This window comes from Sesamum indicum, linkage group LG7 (genome assembly GCF_026168435.1).
Source record: "Sesamum indicum cultivar Baizhima isolate 11 linkage group LG7, ASM2616843v1, whole genome shotgun sequence".
NCBI classification, from domain to species: Eukaryota; Viridiplantae; Streptophyta; class Magnoliopsida; order Lamiales; family Pedaliaceae; genus Sesamum; species Sesamum indicum.
The window spans coordinates 14365787-14381120 of NC_142663.1; the positions used below are offsets into that span (position 1 = coordinate 14365787).

The 15334-nt window shown below is 36.1% G+C and overlaps 2 protein-coding genes and 1 pseudogene across 6 annotated transcripts; all 3 read left to right on the forward strand.

Moving 5' to 3' along the window:
• The first annotated feature begins 748 nt into the window (after positions 1-748).
• Positions 749-3446, forward strand: LOC105179270 (hexose carrier protein HEX6-like; annotated as a pseudogene). The gene is made up of 3 exons (XR_016066302.1): positions 749-1102; positions 1772-2095; positions 2228-3446. The product of XR_016066302.1 is annotated as a hexose carrier protein HEX6-like (transcript).
• Positions 3447-4089: 643 nt separating this feature from the next.
• On the forward strand, positions 4090-10924 carry LOC105179269 (small G protein family protein / RhoGAP family protein). Of its 3 annotated transcripts, none has more exons than XM_088882321.1 (10): positions 4090-4214; positions 4797-4906; positions 5040-5302; positions 6276-6338; positions 6427-6445; positions 6831-6929; positions 7015-7092; positions 7183-7427; positions 7978-8140; positions 10516-10924. In XM_088882321.1, the coding sequence occupies exons 2-10, from the start codon at positions 4846-4848 to the stop codon at positions 10659-10661; spliced, it is 1137 nt and encodes a 378-aa protein (XP_088738447.1). In that variant the 5' UTR covers positions 4090-4214; positions 4797-4845; the 3' UTR covers positions 10662-10924. The 3 variants fall into 3 exon arrangements, with proteins under 3 accessions (XP_088738447.1, XP_088738449.1, XP_088738448.1); XM_088882323.1 differs by having other exon boundaries at positions 4172-4302; XM_088882322.1 differs by lacking the exon at positions 4090-4214 and adding an exon at positions 4221-4490.
• A 504-nt stretch (positions 10925-11428) lies between these two features.
• On the forward strand, positions 11429-15147 carry LOC105179208 (N-terminal nucleophile aminohydrolases (Ntn hydrolases) superfamily protein). 2 transcript variants are annotated; one of them, XM_011102805.3, is made up of 7 exons: positions 11429-11644; positions 12069-12240; positions 12786-12850; positions 12961-13353; positions 13435-13493; positions 14363-14467; positions 14661-15147. In XM_011102805.3, the coding sequence occupies exons 1-7, from the start codon at positions 11582-11584 to the stop codon at positions 14893-14895; spliced, it is 1092 nt and encodes a 363-aa protein (XP_011101107.1). In that variant the 5' UTR covers positions 11429-11581; the 3' UTR covers positions 14896-15147. The 2 variants fall into 2 exon arrangements, with proteins under 2 accessions (XP_011101107.1, XP_088739017.1); XM_088882891.1 differs by lacking the exon at positions 11429-11644 and adding an exon at positions 11670-11925.
• The last annotated feature ends 187 nt before the right edge of the window (positions 15148-15334 follow it).

Genomic DNA, 15334 nt, shown 5'->3' on the forward strand with positions numbered 1-15334 from the left:
TCTCACAAGGACTAGCATAATTATATGAGTTTTTCAACTTTTTATTAGTTAAACTAGTCAAAAAAATGAAAGACTATTCGAATTAATTGATCAAGAAACTAGAAAGTAAATTAAGTGTTAAAAAGAAAACTATATAGAACGTGGAACTTCAACTTTCAGTACTTCAGTGGACGTTTTAAGCATGCAAATATGTGTCGGCATGTTCACAAAATAATAGTGCTTAGAAATTAAGTTTGCAACTGATCTAAAAAACATCAAAATAGTGTAATCTTTAAATAATAAGGAACTATATAATAATAATAAATTCTAAGTAAATCTAAATTTATTAAAAAGAAAGCGATGAATTACAGTTATGTCCCATGTTATAAACATGTAAAACTAAATATATCAAGGGAGAAGCCCGTAATAAAATAAGAATATGATGTATGGAACCATAATGTGAATGATTATCGTTCCACATCCAAAGATGGGTACACAATCTCACATATTTTGTTACATGGGATTAATTTGTTTGATGACCAAAAATGTCATCCATCTTCCACTAAAATACAAAAGCTATGAGTTAAAGTGAATACAAATGTATCAATATAAATGATAATATTTTAAAATATTTAATCTTGTATTTTAAATAAACAAGACACTACTATGGAAAGTAAACCATATACCCTCGTTTATGGAACTTGAACCCACGACTTTAAGTTTTAGTACATGATTGATCATTTGATTGCCATGACTAATTTGGCCGTACATTATAATATCTTGTTGTTTTCTGAGTAATTTAAAAATTATCTTACCAAACCATCCGTCGAAAAGTCTTCCACCATAATGCTTATCAAAATGAATTTTTCATCTCCTTTGCTCAGAAAGTCAAGAAAATGACCATTTCTAATGCTTACTTCCACAGTCTTTCAGTGCAAGTGTTTTTATAAGTATGCAGCTCTATATAGTAACTCAGCAACATTTCTGGCAGCCATGGCTGTGGCTTTGGAGATTAAAAGTGACAGCAGGCAATATAATGGGAGAATTACAGTGTTTGCTCTGCTGTCTTGTATGGTAGCTGCTACAGGAGGAATAATCTTCGGCTATGATGTCGGAGTTTCAGGTTTGTTTTCTATGCGTATCTCATGTCCGGTCAAACATTAAAGAAGCAAACATCTTATGTGAATTTGTCAAAGAATCCAAGTGCATTTGTTGATAGTTTCTCGATTGTACTTGGTGGCTTCTGATCGAAGTTGTGCACTAGGGTCGGCCTCAATCAGCGAGCATGAGGTCAGAAGGGCCTTTAAGATTGATATAAATAACAAACGACGTACCTTATCTCGATTATTTTTGCGCGTTTTGGTAGTTGGAAGGACAATTAGGCGCACGTGGCATGATCTTATAGTGCCATGTGGTAAATTTGAATCGCTATGCAATTTAAATTTGACTCGTGTAAAAATACACAAATCTTTATCTTATTTGAACATTTTTCTTTGCTTAAAGTATTTGGTTTTCCTAGTTGCTATTAAATTAGGATATGATTTATGCTTAAGATCACACCTTCAGTTGTTCTGCTTATGTAATTTGGGGAAACTGCACTTTTGGTCCCACATGAACCAAATGTACCGTTTCATTCTATGGGACCAACTGTGTTAAAACTGTAAATTGTGGTACCAAACATATAACACTTTCTATTTTGTAGAGCCGAAAGTGCAATTTTTCCTAAATAATTGACTCAGTTGCTTCGAGTTCTTGTAATTAGTACACTAAACCATTATACTTGATTTTATAGGGGGAGAAACATCAATGGAGCCATTTCTGAAGAAATTTTTCCCAAAGGTGTACATGAAGATGAAACATGACACCAATATAAGCAACTACTGCAAAATTTGATAGCCAACTACTGACATCTTTCACCTCATCACTTTACATAGCTGGCCTGATTACTTCTTTCTTTGCTTCATCTGTGACTCGGGCCTTTGGACGAAAGCCATCAATCGTTATCGGTGGAGCTGCATTTGTGCTCGGTGCTGCCCTTGGCGGTGCAGCCCCCAACATCTACATGTTGATATTTGGTCGTGCGCTGCTTGGCGTTGGGCTCGGTTTTACCAATCAGGTAATAATGATTTATGATTGTTTCCTCAGGGACTCAATTAATTAAGATTGTACTTGTACCGATCACATAATAGACTACTGTTTTTTCTTGTCTGCGATCACATAATAGACTACTGTTTTTTCTTATCTGCAGGCAGTTCCACTCTACCTATCAGAAATGGCACTGCCCAAACATAGAGGAGCGTTCAATGCTGCCTTCCAAAAGTTAACATTGGTTTCATAATGGCTACTTTCATAAACTACGGCACTGTCAAGATCAGAGGCGGGTGGGGCTGGCGAATATCCCTTGCCATGGCCGGAGCGCCAGCAGCCATCCTGGCTGTTGGAGCTCTTTTCCTCCCCGAGACGCCAAACAGCCTTATCCAGCGTAGCAACGAGCAAGAAAAGGCCAAACGAGCATTGCAAAGAGTCCGAGGAACCAACGATGTCCAAGTGGAACTAGATGACCTCATTGAAGCAAGCCATGCTTCAAAAGCCATCCAATACCCTTACAAGAACCTCATGCAAAGAAAATACAGGCCTCAACTTTTGATGTCCATAGCAATCCCATTCTTCCAACAAGTAACTGGAATCAACGTGATTGCCTTCTACGCCCCAGTCCTCTTCCGTTCCATAGGTTCAGGCGAGAGCATGTCCCTCATGTCTGCAATCGTGATCGGTCTCGTGGTCACAAGCTTCACTCTCCTAACATCCTTGCTGGTGGATAGACTAGGAAGAAGGCTCTATTCCATGTAGGTGGGGTTCAAATGTTTGTTTCACAAATGCTAATTGGTGGGATCATGGCAGCCAAGCTAGGGGATGATGGTGGCTTGAGCAAAGGATATGGGGTATTAGTCTTGATATTGATTTGTGTTTATGTTGCTGGTTTTGGGTTGTCTTGGGGGCCATTGGGATGGGTTGTAACAAGTGAGATTTTCCCACTGGAAATACGGTCGGCGGCGCAAAGTGTCGTTGTGGCTGTAAATCTGTTCTTCACATTCTTGATTGCACAGCTATTCCTAGCAATGCTCTGCCATTTGAAGTCTGGAATTTTCTTCCTGTTTGGAGGATGGTTACTGCTGATGACAGCATTTGTGTATTTGTTGCTGCCTGAGACTAAGAACATTCCCATTGAGAAGATGGAGAGAATCTGGAGTGAGCATTCTTTGTGGAGAGTAGTTGGTGGTGGTGGTCAGGATTGCAAGGAAAGCAAAATTGAGGAAGCATGATTTTGCATTGTTGTAAATTGTAATCGGAAATCCAAGGTTGGACGAAAAGGATCAAAATTCAGAAAATGTGAAAACATTATAATAAATGAGATTATATTGAATCAGAATAAATTTGTATTCAAATCAAATTTGATCGTATTGAAATATTGAACCAATTAAGGTTATTTTCCAACTCGTATCCTAAAACAAGTCGTAACGTGAATAGTTCGTTTTTACGATTATCTATTTTATTCACTCATATCAGATTATATATGAGCAGTTTGTATTTCAAATCTTCTATTCTAAAATTGTACGTAATAAAAATGATAAAAAATAATTTTTTAAATTATGTAGAATATTTAAGTTCCAAGTGCCAAGACTTGCTATTTTATTTAAAAAAAATAAAAAACAATAAAGGAAAACCAACACATAACACCTTTGACTGTCAAATAATTCTCATCTCGTTTTGTCCGATCAAATTAATGTTGTTTGATTGTGAAATTAATTTTGTTTTCCGAATAAAAAGTTACTTAAAACATTTTTTTTCTTTTTACATAATTTATATTTAGTATATATATATTTTATTATATTATTTTTATATTACATCCAATCACATCATAAAAATAATTTGTCATATCAACAAAACTCATTCCACTTTATTTTTTTAATGAGATAAGATGAAAACACTAACGATGACAATTATTTATTTTTGAAATGGAGAAAGGGGCGCACGACCGTTGTAAGGCACAGTGAGAGCACCACGTGTTCTGTTCTCATTGGATAACGAAGTATAAACCCCAGAGTCTTACCAGTCTCCAACTCATATATAATAAATTTATTTGACTTTTTCTTTTTCAAGAATCTCCTCTTTCTCCTCCCACTGCTTTTCCTTCCATAGATTATTCAGGCTTTCAATTACTCGCGATTACAAAGGCAAGAAAAAACCCTAATCAACTCTCTGTTTTGTGTTCTGGAGCAGTCGATCAAGTTTTGCGAATTCTGGGATTTTGAAGTCAATTGTGTATTTTTTTCTTTATTGAGTTGTGTTTTTTTAATATTGGGTTTGTCAAATTATCGTTCAATAGATTGTTTGTTGGTGTTTTTAGAATTATTCTGATGGACGGTGTAGTCTTGATTGATATATGCGATCTTCTTCTTCTTTGATCACTTTCCTGATTACTGGTCAAATCCTAGAAGTTCTTTTATTTGGTAATATACTTGGTGATCTTTAGTTAATGTATTTTGATTGATTATCTTGGGATTCTTCGCAATCACCTTATGTTAAATTTGTTCTCTGACAATAAAATCTTGAAAGCGGAAGGTAAAGTTTAAATGTAAGATCAACTTTATCTTGTAGTGAGTTCCTTTTAGTGGAAGGTTTTGCTAACAATTCCAGGACCAGAGTAAATTGCAAGAATTAATACTCACTTACAAAAGATTGCTTAATGAAACCTTACTAGTTTGACAAAGTTAAACCTTATTGGTTTTGATTTTTGTGTGCCTAAACTGCAACAGATTCACTACATATTTGCTTAGTCGAAACTGGTATCTGAAGACACGGCAAATGCCTTCAGTCATTTCACCTCAGTGGCACGAAAAGGCTACTGATTTTTTTCAATCCTCAGGTATTTGGTGTAAATTCTTGTTATAAGCTGTCCTTCTCTCTCTCTCTCTATATCTATCTATCTATCTGTCTATCTATTATTCACATGTCCATTTGCATTGGATGGAGAGGTAAACCCTAATATTAATGAACAGGAGTGAAGCTTAAAGAAGCAGGACACAGTGCTGGAATTTTTGTTGGGTATGTTGCAAAGGATGCAAAAGGAAATGTTGCTGATGTGGCCGAGAAAGTGGGTTCAGCAGTCAAAAGCCGGTGGGCTATCTTCCAGCAGCCCTCTACCAGACATGCTGTGCAGGAGCGTGTTATTTCTGCTGCTGCTACTACTAGCATGTTTTTGAGAAAGGGATTATCAGAGACAAAAGATAAGGTTGTTGTTGGAAAGACGAAAGTCGAAGAGGTAATACATGTGGAGCACTTCATATTGGAAGTCAACTAGAACATGTGTTGGTAAATATACTTCCATGGGTGGCTCAGTTTTGCTGTTATGACAAGTATGTTGCATTTTGTTCTATTCTTTGCCTGGTTTTATTCTGTATATTCACATTTACGCAACTTAAGTTTAGTTTGATTCATACTATCATGTTATTGACCTCTCACTGCATGACTGTTGAAACATCAAGAAAGGATATATATAATAATTAATACATACAGATTTTCATTTGTTTTTACAATTGTAGAATATATCGATTAGCTTCCTGTGATTGCATACTAACAATTGCATTCTCTCGAGTGTTCATTGAATCTTAATATTCCACCTTTATCACAAACTGATTATAACTATAATTATAAGGGTTGGAAAAGCTAAATTATTTAGGTTCTGTGACTTTTTTCAAGTTTTCAGTGTTGGTAATTATGATTTGAATAAATCAAGGGTACTTAGCAATTGTATTAAGATTCGGATTTTCCCTAGAAAATGTCTGGCTTTTTGTATATAGCCTTTGACTATGTAGTCGCATTGATTGAAAATTTGGTTTCTGTTGGATTAAATGCTACCTACTCATATAATATTCTTTAATGTGAATATACAAGGGTCTTGTCTGCTTGATTTGTCTGGCCGTCAAGATAGTTAAATTATTTCCTAATATGCTGATGAAGAACACTTCGTATAAGTTGCAACAAACAATATGTGCAGTGTCATTTTTTCTGTTTCTTTTGAGAGTGGAAAGTCAGACATGGTGCCGATGTTTACATAATGAAGGGTAGTAAAAATTTATGAATTTGTTGTTTATGTCCAAATGAATAGAAGAACAAACTCAAGTTAGATATACACACCCATGCTACAGGAACTTACTTGAAATATGCTAAGTATGGCAAGACTAAGATTCTCTTAAGGTGATGTTATCACTTTGACCCCTAAATTGATTGTACAGGTGGCCAAGAAGACTGCACAAAAAAGCAAGACTCTTCTGACGGACATCGAGAGATGGCAAAAGGTTACATGAATTTGGAAATATTTCTTTTTTCCCTTTTACGTCCTGGAAGCAGAAGCTTACGAATATTTTCGTTTTACCATTTCTGCAGGGAGTTGCAAGTACAGATGGTAGGATATTTCATTTTGTGGATCATTTAGTTTACAAGGAGTGCCATGTAAAGTCAATTTGGATTTGGTGTTTTCTGTTACTGATGTGTTTAAAACTCACTTGGTCATTGAAGAGTGACCAACTTGGAAACACTTTAAAAGTTTTCGTGACAAAAAGGATTTTTGGACTCATTTTGTTTGGCTTGTATACTGGTCATATATGAGGTTCTTTTTGGATCAAAAGAAGTTTTTATTGACATTTTAAATGATCTCAAATAATTCTTAATACCTATATTACTGAAGCTACTTGTGTCAAGAATAAGTTAGATCCGGCTCCTTGTGTGGTATAATTACATCCTGGCTTGAATACTACAAGGTAATAACTTTTCTTACTTGTTTCTGGCAGTATTTGGTGTTCCAATTGAGTTTACGGTCCAGCGCCAGCAGTCCACCTTGCCAATTCCAAACATATTGATCAAATGTGCAGATTATCTTATATTATCAGGTAATACATGGAAGTAATGATAATGAACGGACTGTTTGGTCTATATCATAGATTGATAATAAACTTTACCTTTTTGGTGATCTAGGCTTGAACACCCAGGAATTGTTCAAGGCCAAAGGAGACGAGAAGATTCTTCGGCAGTTGGTATCAATGTATAATAATGGTATTCACTAAAAATATTCAAATTTAAGAGGGTCCTGTTTAATGGGCAAACTCTCCACTTATTCTTTCTATCTTGTTATTGCATCTCCAGATCCAAATGCATCACTACCAGAGGGTGTAAAATCAATTGATGTTGCAGCTCTGATCAAGTGTTACATTGCAAGCCTTCCTGGGCCATTAACCACCTTTGAGCTGTACAATGAAATCAGGAATGCTCGCTCAAGCATACATGTAATGAGAAATATTCTCAAGAAGCTTCCAACTGTTAACTATATGACATTGGAACTAGTTACGGCTCTTCTACTTCGTGTTAGTCAGAAATCTCCACTTAACAAGGTAGATGCATATCTTTGTGTATGTGCCCGCATGCCACATGGGGTTATTTTGTCTCCTTAATTTGGTGTCTAGCCATGTTTAGTGCCCCCATGTGCTTGCCAAGTGACTCAACTTTAGTGATGCTATGTTTTCATCTTCTAGGTTTGCATGGATTTGATCGTTTTTTGTGGTTTGGATGTATAACAATATAGCATTTTGACATTTTTTGATTTACTCATTCAGTGAACATTTATAATTATAGGCAAAGAGACTAGTGAGTTTGTTAGATCATAATAGGCAAATAATAATAGTAGATTTGGTCACTTGCTTGTTTAGAAAAAGTCCTCTGGTCATTCTGGTTAGGCATGAGGATGCAGCAACTTATGTTGCAGATGTAACAGCATTGACCTTTCATTCGAACAACAAAAATATTCGTAGTCAGAAGGAAAAATAAGTGTTCAATTTAGTCATTTGATGATTTAATGACCTATCATATAGAGGCCAGATGAAATCAAGTTATTGACTGAATTATTTATTATTAGAATGCTTAGATGTTGCAAACATGTTGCAGATGGATGCTCGAAGCCTTGCCATGGAAATGGCCCCTATCATTATATGGCAGAAAGGCCAGAGACCTGAGCATTATAAACACTACTGGAATCATCCATCAAAACTTGACTCTAAAGCCAACTTAGATTCAACCTCCAACTACAGTGCGTGGGACATGCTTGCAGGTGATCTTTTCGTCTCACATTATCCAGTACTTGAGGCACTACCCTTTGCTTTGCTTCTATGTTATTTTTGCGGCATATCTTACTGTCACATGTCAGTAGATGCAAAGACTTGAGCGTCCACAGAAATTTAGCTGGTGAAGAGTATACCAACTTTTATTTCTGATTAGTAGCAATGAACAACTTTGCTCACTGAATAATTGGAAGAAACTAGGGAATAACATAACAGTTCTTCAAGAATTGCACCAGTCAAGGTGTTGGATCAGAGTGATTATTATGAAAAGCATTTGAGAGAACTACTTCACGCAGTGTAATTTATCGTGTAGGATTTTAACTTAGTTTTTATGTTTAATGGGACTTGAAAACTTAACCATTTGGTTTTTGCTAGTTCCCGGTGGAAAAGCATGTATCTTAAACAATATTTGATCTTTAGGTTAAGATGGTAATGAATATTCTTGTTTCTGGAGTTTTCAACTTAGGCTATATTATGCATAAGTTTGGTTATATTTGAGGGAAAATTTTAGTTACATGCTAAAGAGAGCTTATAAACTGCATAAATGCTATTTCGAACCAGTTGTTTACATAGTTTGTTGTTTAGAAGATGAAGGCCTTGCATTAAACTTGACACATAAATGAAGCAAGCAACAATTTTTAAACATTTTGGCATATGCATTCTGAGGATCCAAGTTTATCTAGACTGGATAGCTGAAATCTCTAAAAACATCTTTCCGTTAATCTGTCTGGCAACTTTTTTTCTAAAGAGTTTTAGATCCTAAAATAAAATATTAGGAGCATATAAGCTCTTAAAAAAAGTAATCTTAATCCAAATATTTTTGGAGATCTTTTGACTATTCAAGACACAAAAATACCATCACTATTTTCTTTAGAACATCTTATAAGCTTCTATGTCTGATAAGCTGTTTTAAGAGCTTAAAAGATGCATGAGCATATAAGATTTTTTAAATAAGTTTAGCCAAACAATATTTACTGGAAAAAAATTAATTTGAAGGGATAATTTAGGAAAAAAGTTTCAAATGACTCCATATCAGAAGAATTTGAAATCCATTAATATTTCACAAAATATAGTTTAGAAAGAGAGTAGAAAAGGTTTGAAATTATTTCTAATGTGGAATTACCCAAACAATTCAAAGAATTTTGTTATTAGGATTTGAAATCCCTACCCTCGAATCCATTAATCCAAACACAATGTTGTAAAATCCATGTTGAAACCATGATAACCTTCATTGGACGTTTGGCGTCCTTTCCTTGAAAAATCAAGGTCATTCTAAGTACAGATTCAGCTATGCTTCACATGCTAATAGTATGACTTTAATCGCTCATACCATTTGTTACATCTGAGTCCTGCAAGCCCTTTGGACAGGAAGTGCCTCCAAACCTATAATTTGCTGTTTGCCAAATGATGTCCAATGGATGAGTTCTTTAGCCAATACTTATAAGTTGGTTCCTTTCTCATTTTTATTTCATGAGAACGAGGCATCAGAATCAATCACTCCTTCAAAATGTGACCTCTTCATCCTGGTATTACAAAGTCCATGATGGATCAAGAACTTTAAGATTCTAGTGGTGGCTCCTGCAACAAGGACTAGTAAAAGGCAGAAACAAATCTGTCAGGAATATAGTAGTGGCTAACTAGCTGCTGCCAATAAGGAGGGGAAATTTGCAAGATTACGACTTCTTTCAACAGATTTACTCATTGTAGATTTTTTCCCCTCCCTTTGACAAAGCAAAACCTTGTGGAATGCCTTCCTTTGCCCCCAGTAGCCAACTTTTATTTTGCGCAAAAACTTTCTTATTCACTGTGTTGTCCTTGGTTTCTCTATACATGTGTGCTCCGACATTTTGACCTATAGAAGGCATCTTTAGATTCCCAATGTCTCACAGCCATCAGGAGTCTGCCATACTGCAATAAGAACACTGGGTTCTGAAGTCGGGGTGTGCTTGTGATGCTCCACCTGACGTGGATCTATTGAATATTGCTTATGGTGTAAAGTTGGATTATGTTTAGTGGATTGGAATAGGCTCCTTAAGAAAATGGAAACTACAGGAATAGCTGATACTAGGTTGTACATGTGTTATAACATATTGCTGGTTTTGAATTACATAAGATTCTGTAACCTTCTACTCCTGATGATTAGACGAGCAGTATTATGTTTCCCCATCGTGCTGGTTTTCATTAGATTGAAGGAACAGAAAAAGAAAATGACTGTAGCTTGCCCTGGTTTGCTAAAATGCAGCTTAACTAATTAGGCTGCCAGGATTTTAACATATTCACTCCCATGAACCCTGCTGTTTGCAGAAGGTGATGAAACTCTTGATGCATGTATATAATTTTAATTCTGTTTATTATCTGCTTGCAGAAGACGGTGAAAGTCTTGATGCATCCTCTTCCATCCCTCTTGATGATGCGACGCCGCTGGACTTTTGCTCTATTGAAGTTATTCAGTGCTTGATCGAGCATCACAATGCGGTGTTCACAGACGCAAATGAAACTGTCTGGAGATGATTCATGACAGTACCATATACTGCACAGATTCTTTGTAGTGAACTATGGCCAACACAACATGTATATAGAAATCCTCTTTGCTTTTTTTCAGTAGTGAGACATTGTTGTGAACACTGTATTCCCCTGTAAACTCTGCTTGCTTTCATTGCATGCAACATGGAAGTTAATTGTCTCCTGCAGTTATAGCAGCATTAAGAGACTGCTTTGTGAAGAATTTTAGTACTAAGCTTTTCTTTGTAATGAAACACCTGTTCTTGGGTCAATTTATTTTTTATCATTGAATGAGAACATTGAAAAAAAATTAATTTATTCGGGATAAGACGTGGGTAATAAATTAGATAAATTTTCAAATTTATCCAATCTGAAAGAATATATGATTGGGGAATTCAAACGTTGGTAGACACTTAACTCAAATTGAAATTTAATCTGGATGCAAGAATATAGTCTGAATTTTATTTTACAAACAAGAAACTAATAAAATCTTCATTATCAAAAGAATGACCACACGATTCTTGAACTTTTAGAAAAAGCTCATTGATATATTATTTAAATTGAAGTTTAGTAGGATTTGCTCTTTTTTATTGGTCAATGGAATTTTTTGGCCTATTATTATTTTTACAAGAGAGTTTGTCGCATTTAAACCAAAATTATTAATAGGATTTTTATTCTTCATATTCTGAATCCACATACTGCACATAATTAAGTGACAAGAACAATGTGTGTTGCAAAAGTCAAGAAATTCAAATAGGGGCCAATTTGCGTAGGAGTGGTAATGTTTGGGGATCAACTTACTATTATTGAATTCACAGGGGGTAAAATGCTAAAAATTCGAAAGTATCGACGTATCATAACAGGCCCCAGTTCCCAGGAACGAGGAACCGCACTGAACCCACTGTAGGCAGAAGAGTACCCTCTCAGTGATGTCTGCCAACTTCGATAAACTTGGCGTCGCTCTTTTTTTCTTCGTGACTCTGTTCTCCGCGGTAATCTTTGTCAATGATCTTTTCTGATTGCTTGTCTGTATATATTCTTTTGGTGATTTTACTGTTATAATGCATTTGTTTGCTTGTAAGCCTCTGGGGTTGCGAGTTTTCTTCTGGGCTTTCGTAATTTCTTTGTATTTTTGAATATTTGATGTTGGGATACGGTCGGATTTCGATGGGGTTATTAATGGTATTTGAAGTGAAGTGAGATATGGGAATATGAAACAATGGGGACGGTGATGGTGGGGGAATGAAAAATGGCAAACGAAAAAGTAGTGGAGGTTTGGTACATTTATAAAAGAGCGAATTTTTTCTTGTTTTTTCATATTCTGTAACTATAGAAAAGTTTGATCTTTATTTTGGTAGCATTATCTTTTTGTTGCTCCTTTTTACTAATTGCCTGTTGATATCTTTCTTCAATTAGGCATTTGGAGATGGGGTTAGGGGTGCTAGGAAATTCCCTTTAGTTGTCAGCACCTGGCCCTTCCTGGAAGCTGTCAGAGCAGCATGGAGAGCTGTTGATGGTGGACTTTCCGCCGTGGATGCAGTTGTAGAAGGTTGTTCTGCTTGTGAGGAACTGAGATGCGATGGTACAGGTTGGGATCCGGTTATGTAACATTGTGTGTTTTGGGTATTTCAAATGGTTGCACTTGCTTTACATGTTTTTATAACTCGTTAAAGTGAATGCTGGCCTCCATTTGGAATAGGGATTACCTGAAATGCCAAACCCCAAGCAATTTGTGAATTGGTAGAATTGGAAAAGTTGGAATGAGAAATTTGCCTATTCAGTCTATTGCTCTGTTTCAACTTATAAGGTTAGGATGTAGGAAAAATGAAACATTAGTCTTCATAACAGATCTTGCTTGGGTATGACCAGCAGTCACTTTTTGTTGTTGATCACATGGATAACAGAAGTCGTCATTTGGAAAATCCAAAAGAATAATTTTTAAGTTTTCTGAAGTTATCAAAATCTTATCTAAGATAAAATATATTTATTAGATCACTTTGTAGCTTGGTTACTGAATGCATTCTCAGTCCATTCTCTGGATTTTGTTGGTAACCACATCTGAGACAACATGTAAGATAATTATGTATACCTCCATGGTCAAATGCAAAAGAGATGATACTTTTTGATGGACAGTTGGTCCTGGAGGAAGCCCGGATGAGAATGGAGAAACAACAATTGATGCTATGATCATGAATGGGGTATGGTAATTTGGCAGCAATCCTTATTGTTGAATGTATTCTTGTTGGACAATGCTACAAAAAGTGAAGTATTGATGGTTTATTCTTGGCATCTGCTAAGACATGCATAGGTAACAATGGAGGTTGGAGCTGTTGCAGCGATGAGGTATGTGAGCGATGGCATCAAAGCTGCAAGATTAGTAATGCAGCATACTAAACACACTATGCTTGTTGGAGAGCAAGCATCAATATTTGCCATTTCTATGGGTCTTCCAGGCCCCAAAAACTTAAGTTCTGAAGATTCTATAGAGAAGTGGAAAAATTGGAAAAAGAATAAGTGCCAGCCCAATTTTAGGAAAAACGTTATGCCGATTGATGATTGTGGTCCTTACCGTCCAGAGAGTAGTAATAACCTTGGTGGGGGAATATGCTTGAACCCGAAGACGACTGGCTTTGATGAGTCTGGGTCGTCCCTTTTTAATCTCCATAGCCACGATACAATATCCTTGGCTGTTATTGACAAAGTAAGCTGCTTTTCCCTCTAAAATTCCATTCATTGATGCATTTGCAATAGATATAATCATTTCTATATATGGTTTTTTCAGTTGGGACATATAGCTGTTGGTACGTCTACCAACGGGGCTACTTTTAAGATTCCGGGCAGGTAATAATAGTGTCTGTTTTATGTCATGAACAAGTTTAACTTTGCGATCGTGATCTTTTATGTCGTCAATATCGTCAGTATCTTCATCATCTGTAAGAACGTTTCACTGCGGACTCATCTGATTTAGAAGACTTGTGGACTGTTCTTTAAATGTTATTCACATATTTCAAAAGAATGAGGAAACAGAATCATGGTTAACCTACACAAGAAATCATGAATTCCTGAAAATGACAAAAAGATGGAAGAATGAAAATTAATGCTCGCAAAGTAAAGGTATCAAGCTTCTTTTGTTTCATCTTGACTCCCTACTTAAAGCCAAATGTACATCTTTCCACTATTTAAATGACCTAATATGGCAGAATTGACAATGTCATCATTGTGTAATATACCTAATATAATAGAAGGTTAGTTTTGGGAGAAACAAGGTTAAGCCCTGGTCAACTTGGTCATATTGTGCAATAAACCATGTATCTTGTACCACACATTTCTTCGAGCGAGGTGTATGTTTGGAGATCTCAACAATTTGAATAGCTCCACATGCGTGAGTCTTCAACATCATTCTGGTAAAAAAGTAACAAGAGTCAGTCAAAGCAACACTAGAAAAGATAATAATGTCATTGTCATGTAAAAGGGGAAAAAAAGGAGAAAGAATTGAATGCATTGAATAGGACCTTTTGAGATTTCTGTTGTTCATCTTCAAAAGATTTTACCATTGGAAAACCCACTTAGTGGGTGGCAAGGATAAAATCAAATTTAGGATGTCAATCCTGATCCTATGTGAATAAACTTCAATTGCACAAACATGGTCAGCATCTTACCTTACTGAAATTCTATGTGTTATAGATTATAGAACTTCTTTTGGGCTGCAGGGTCGGTGATGGACCTATTGCCGGATCTTCTGCATATGCTGACACTGATGTTGGAGCTTGTGGGGCTACTGGGGATGGTGATATCATGATGCGCTTTCTTCCTTGGTATATAGTGGAAACTATTCTATGTTTAGTTGCAATCTTCAGACTGCTGATAATTTGGAAAATATTTCCATAAATCTTAAATGCATTTTAATGTCCATTCCTGGACCAAATTCGTAACACTCATATGATGCTTGAGCTACAATGCTTCCCATGTCATGCTGCAGCTAAGATTTGTTCTTTGCTTTATTTTTAGCTATCAAGTCATTGAGAGTATGAGGTTAGGCATGGAACCTAAGCTTGCTGCCCAGGATGCCATTGCAAGAATCGCAAGGAAATACCCTGATTTTGTTGGAGCCATTTTTGCAGTCAATAAGAATGGTGTCCATGCAGGTGCATGCCATGGTTGGACTTTTCAGTACTCAGTGAGGAGCCCTGACATGGCTGATGTGGAAGTTTATACAGTCATTCCGGAGATGGCAGCAGAGTGAAGCTGCAGGTCTAGCATTCTGGATATGTTGTATATGATTCTTATCCATCCCGGCTGCTGGAATTTATATCAGAAGGTTAAACAAAGATTTAGGCAATAACTAACCGGAGATTGAGGATGTTCTTGTTTTTGCCATGAGATTTTGACACGATCCTACTGAATGATGGATTTTTCAGTGCATGTAAGTTGTCTTCACATTGTTGAATAAAGGAAGTTGCAATGCCCCAAAATATATTTGAAGAGGCTTTCAATTTACGCAAGAAATGAAGACACCTCTCTTCTTTTTCAAACTTATATTCTGACAATAGAATGGAAATGGATGAAGGACTTTCTTTTGTAATATTTGAACTAATTTAATTCCCTTGGTTCTTTAAATGGTGGAATTCTGGGGGGTTGAGGTGTTCCAAACAATTTTCAATAGATGAATGGAATCAATATTA

Coding starts and splice junctions, on each gene's coding strand:
- LOC105179269 (XM_088882321.1), top strand. CDS start 4,846: ATGCCTTCAGTCATTTCACCTCAGTGGCACGAAAAGGCTACTGATTTT. Junction 7,428..7,977: donor AGAAATCTCCACTTAACAAG/GTAGATGCATAT, acceptor AACATGTTGCAG/ATGGATGCTCGAAGCCTTGC. Junction 8,141..10,515: donor TGCGTGGGACATGCTTGCAG/GTGATCTTTTCG, acceptor ATCTGCTTGCAG/AAGACGGTGAAAGTCTTGAT.
- LOC105179208 (XM_011102805.3), top strand. CDS start 11,582: ATGTCTGCCAACTTCGATAAACTTGGCGTCGCTCTTTTTTTCTTCGTG. Junction 11,645..12,068: donor TCGTGACTCTGTTCTCCGCG/GTAATCTTTGTC, acceptor TTCTTCAATTAG/GCATTTGGAGATGGGGTTAG. Junction 12,851..12,960: donor ATGCTATGATCATGAATGGG/GTATGGTAATTT, acceptor AGACATGCATAG/GTAACAATGGAGGTTGGAGC.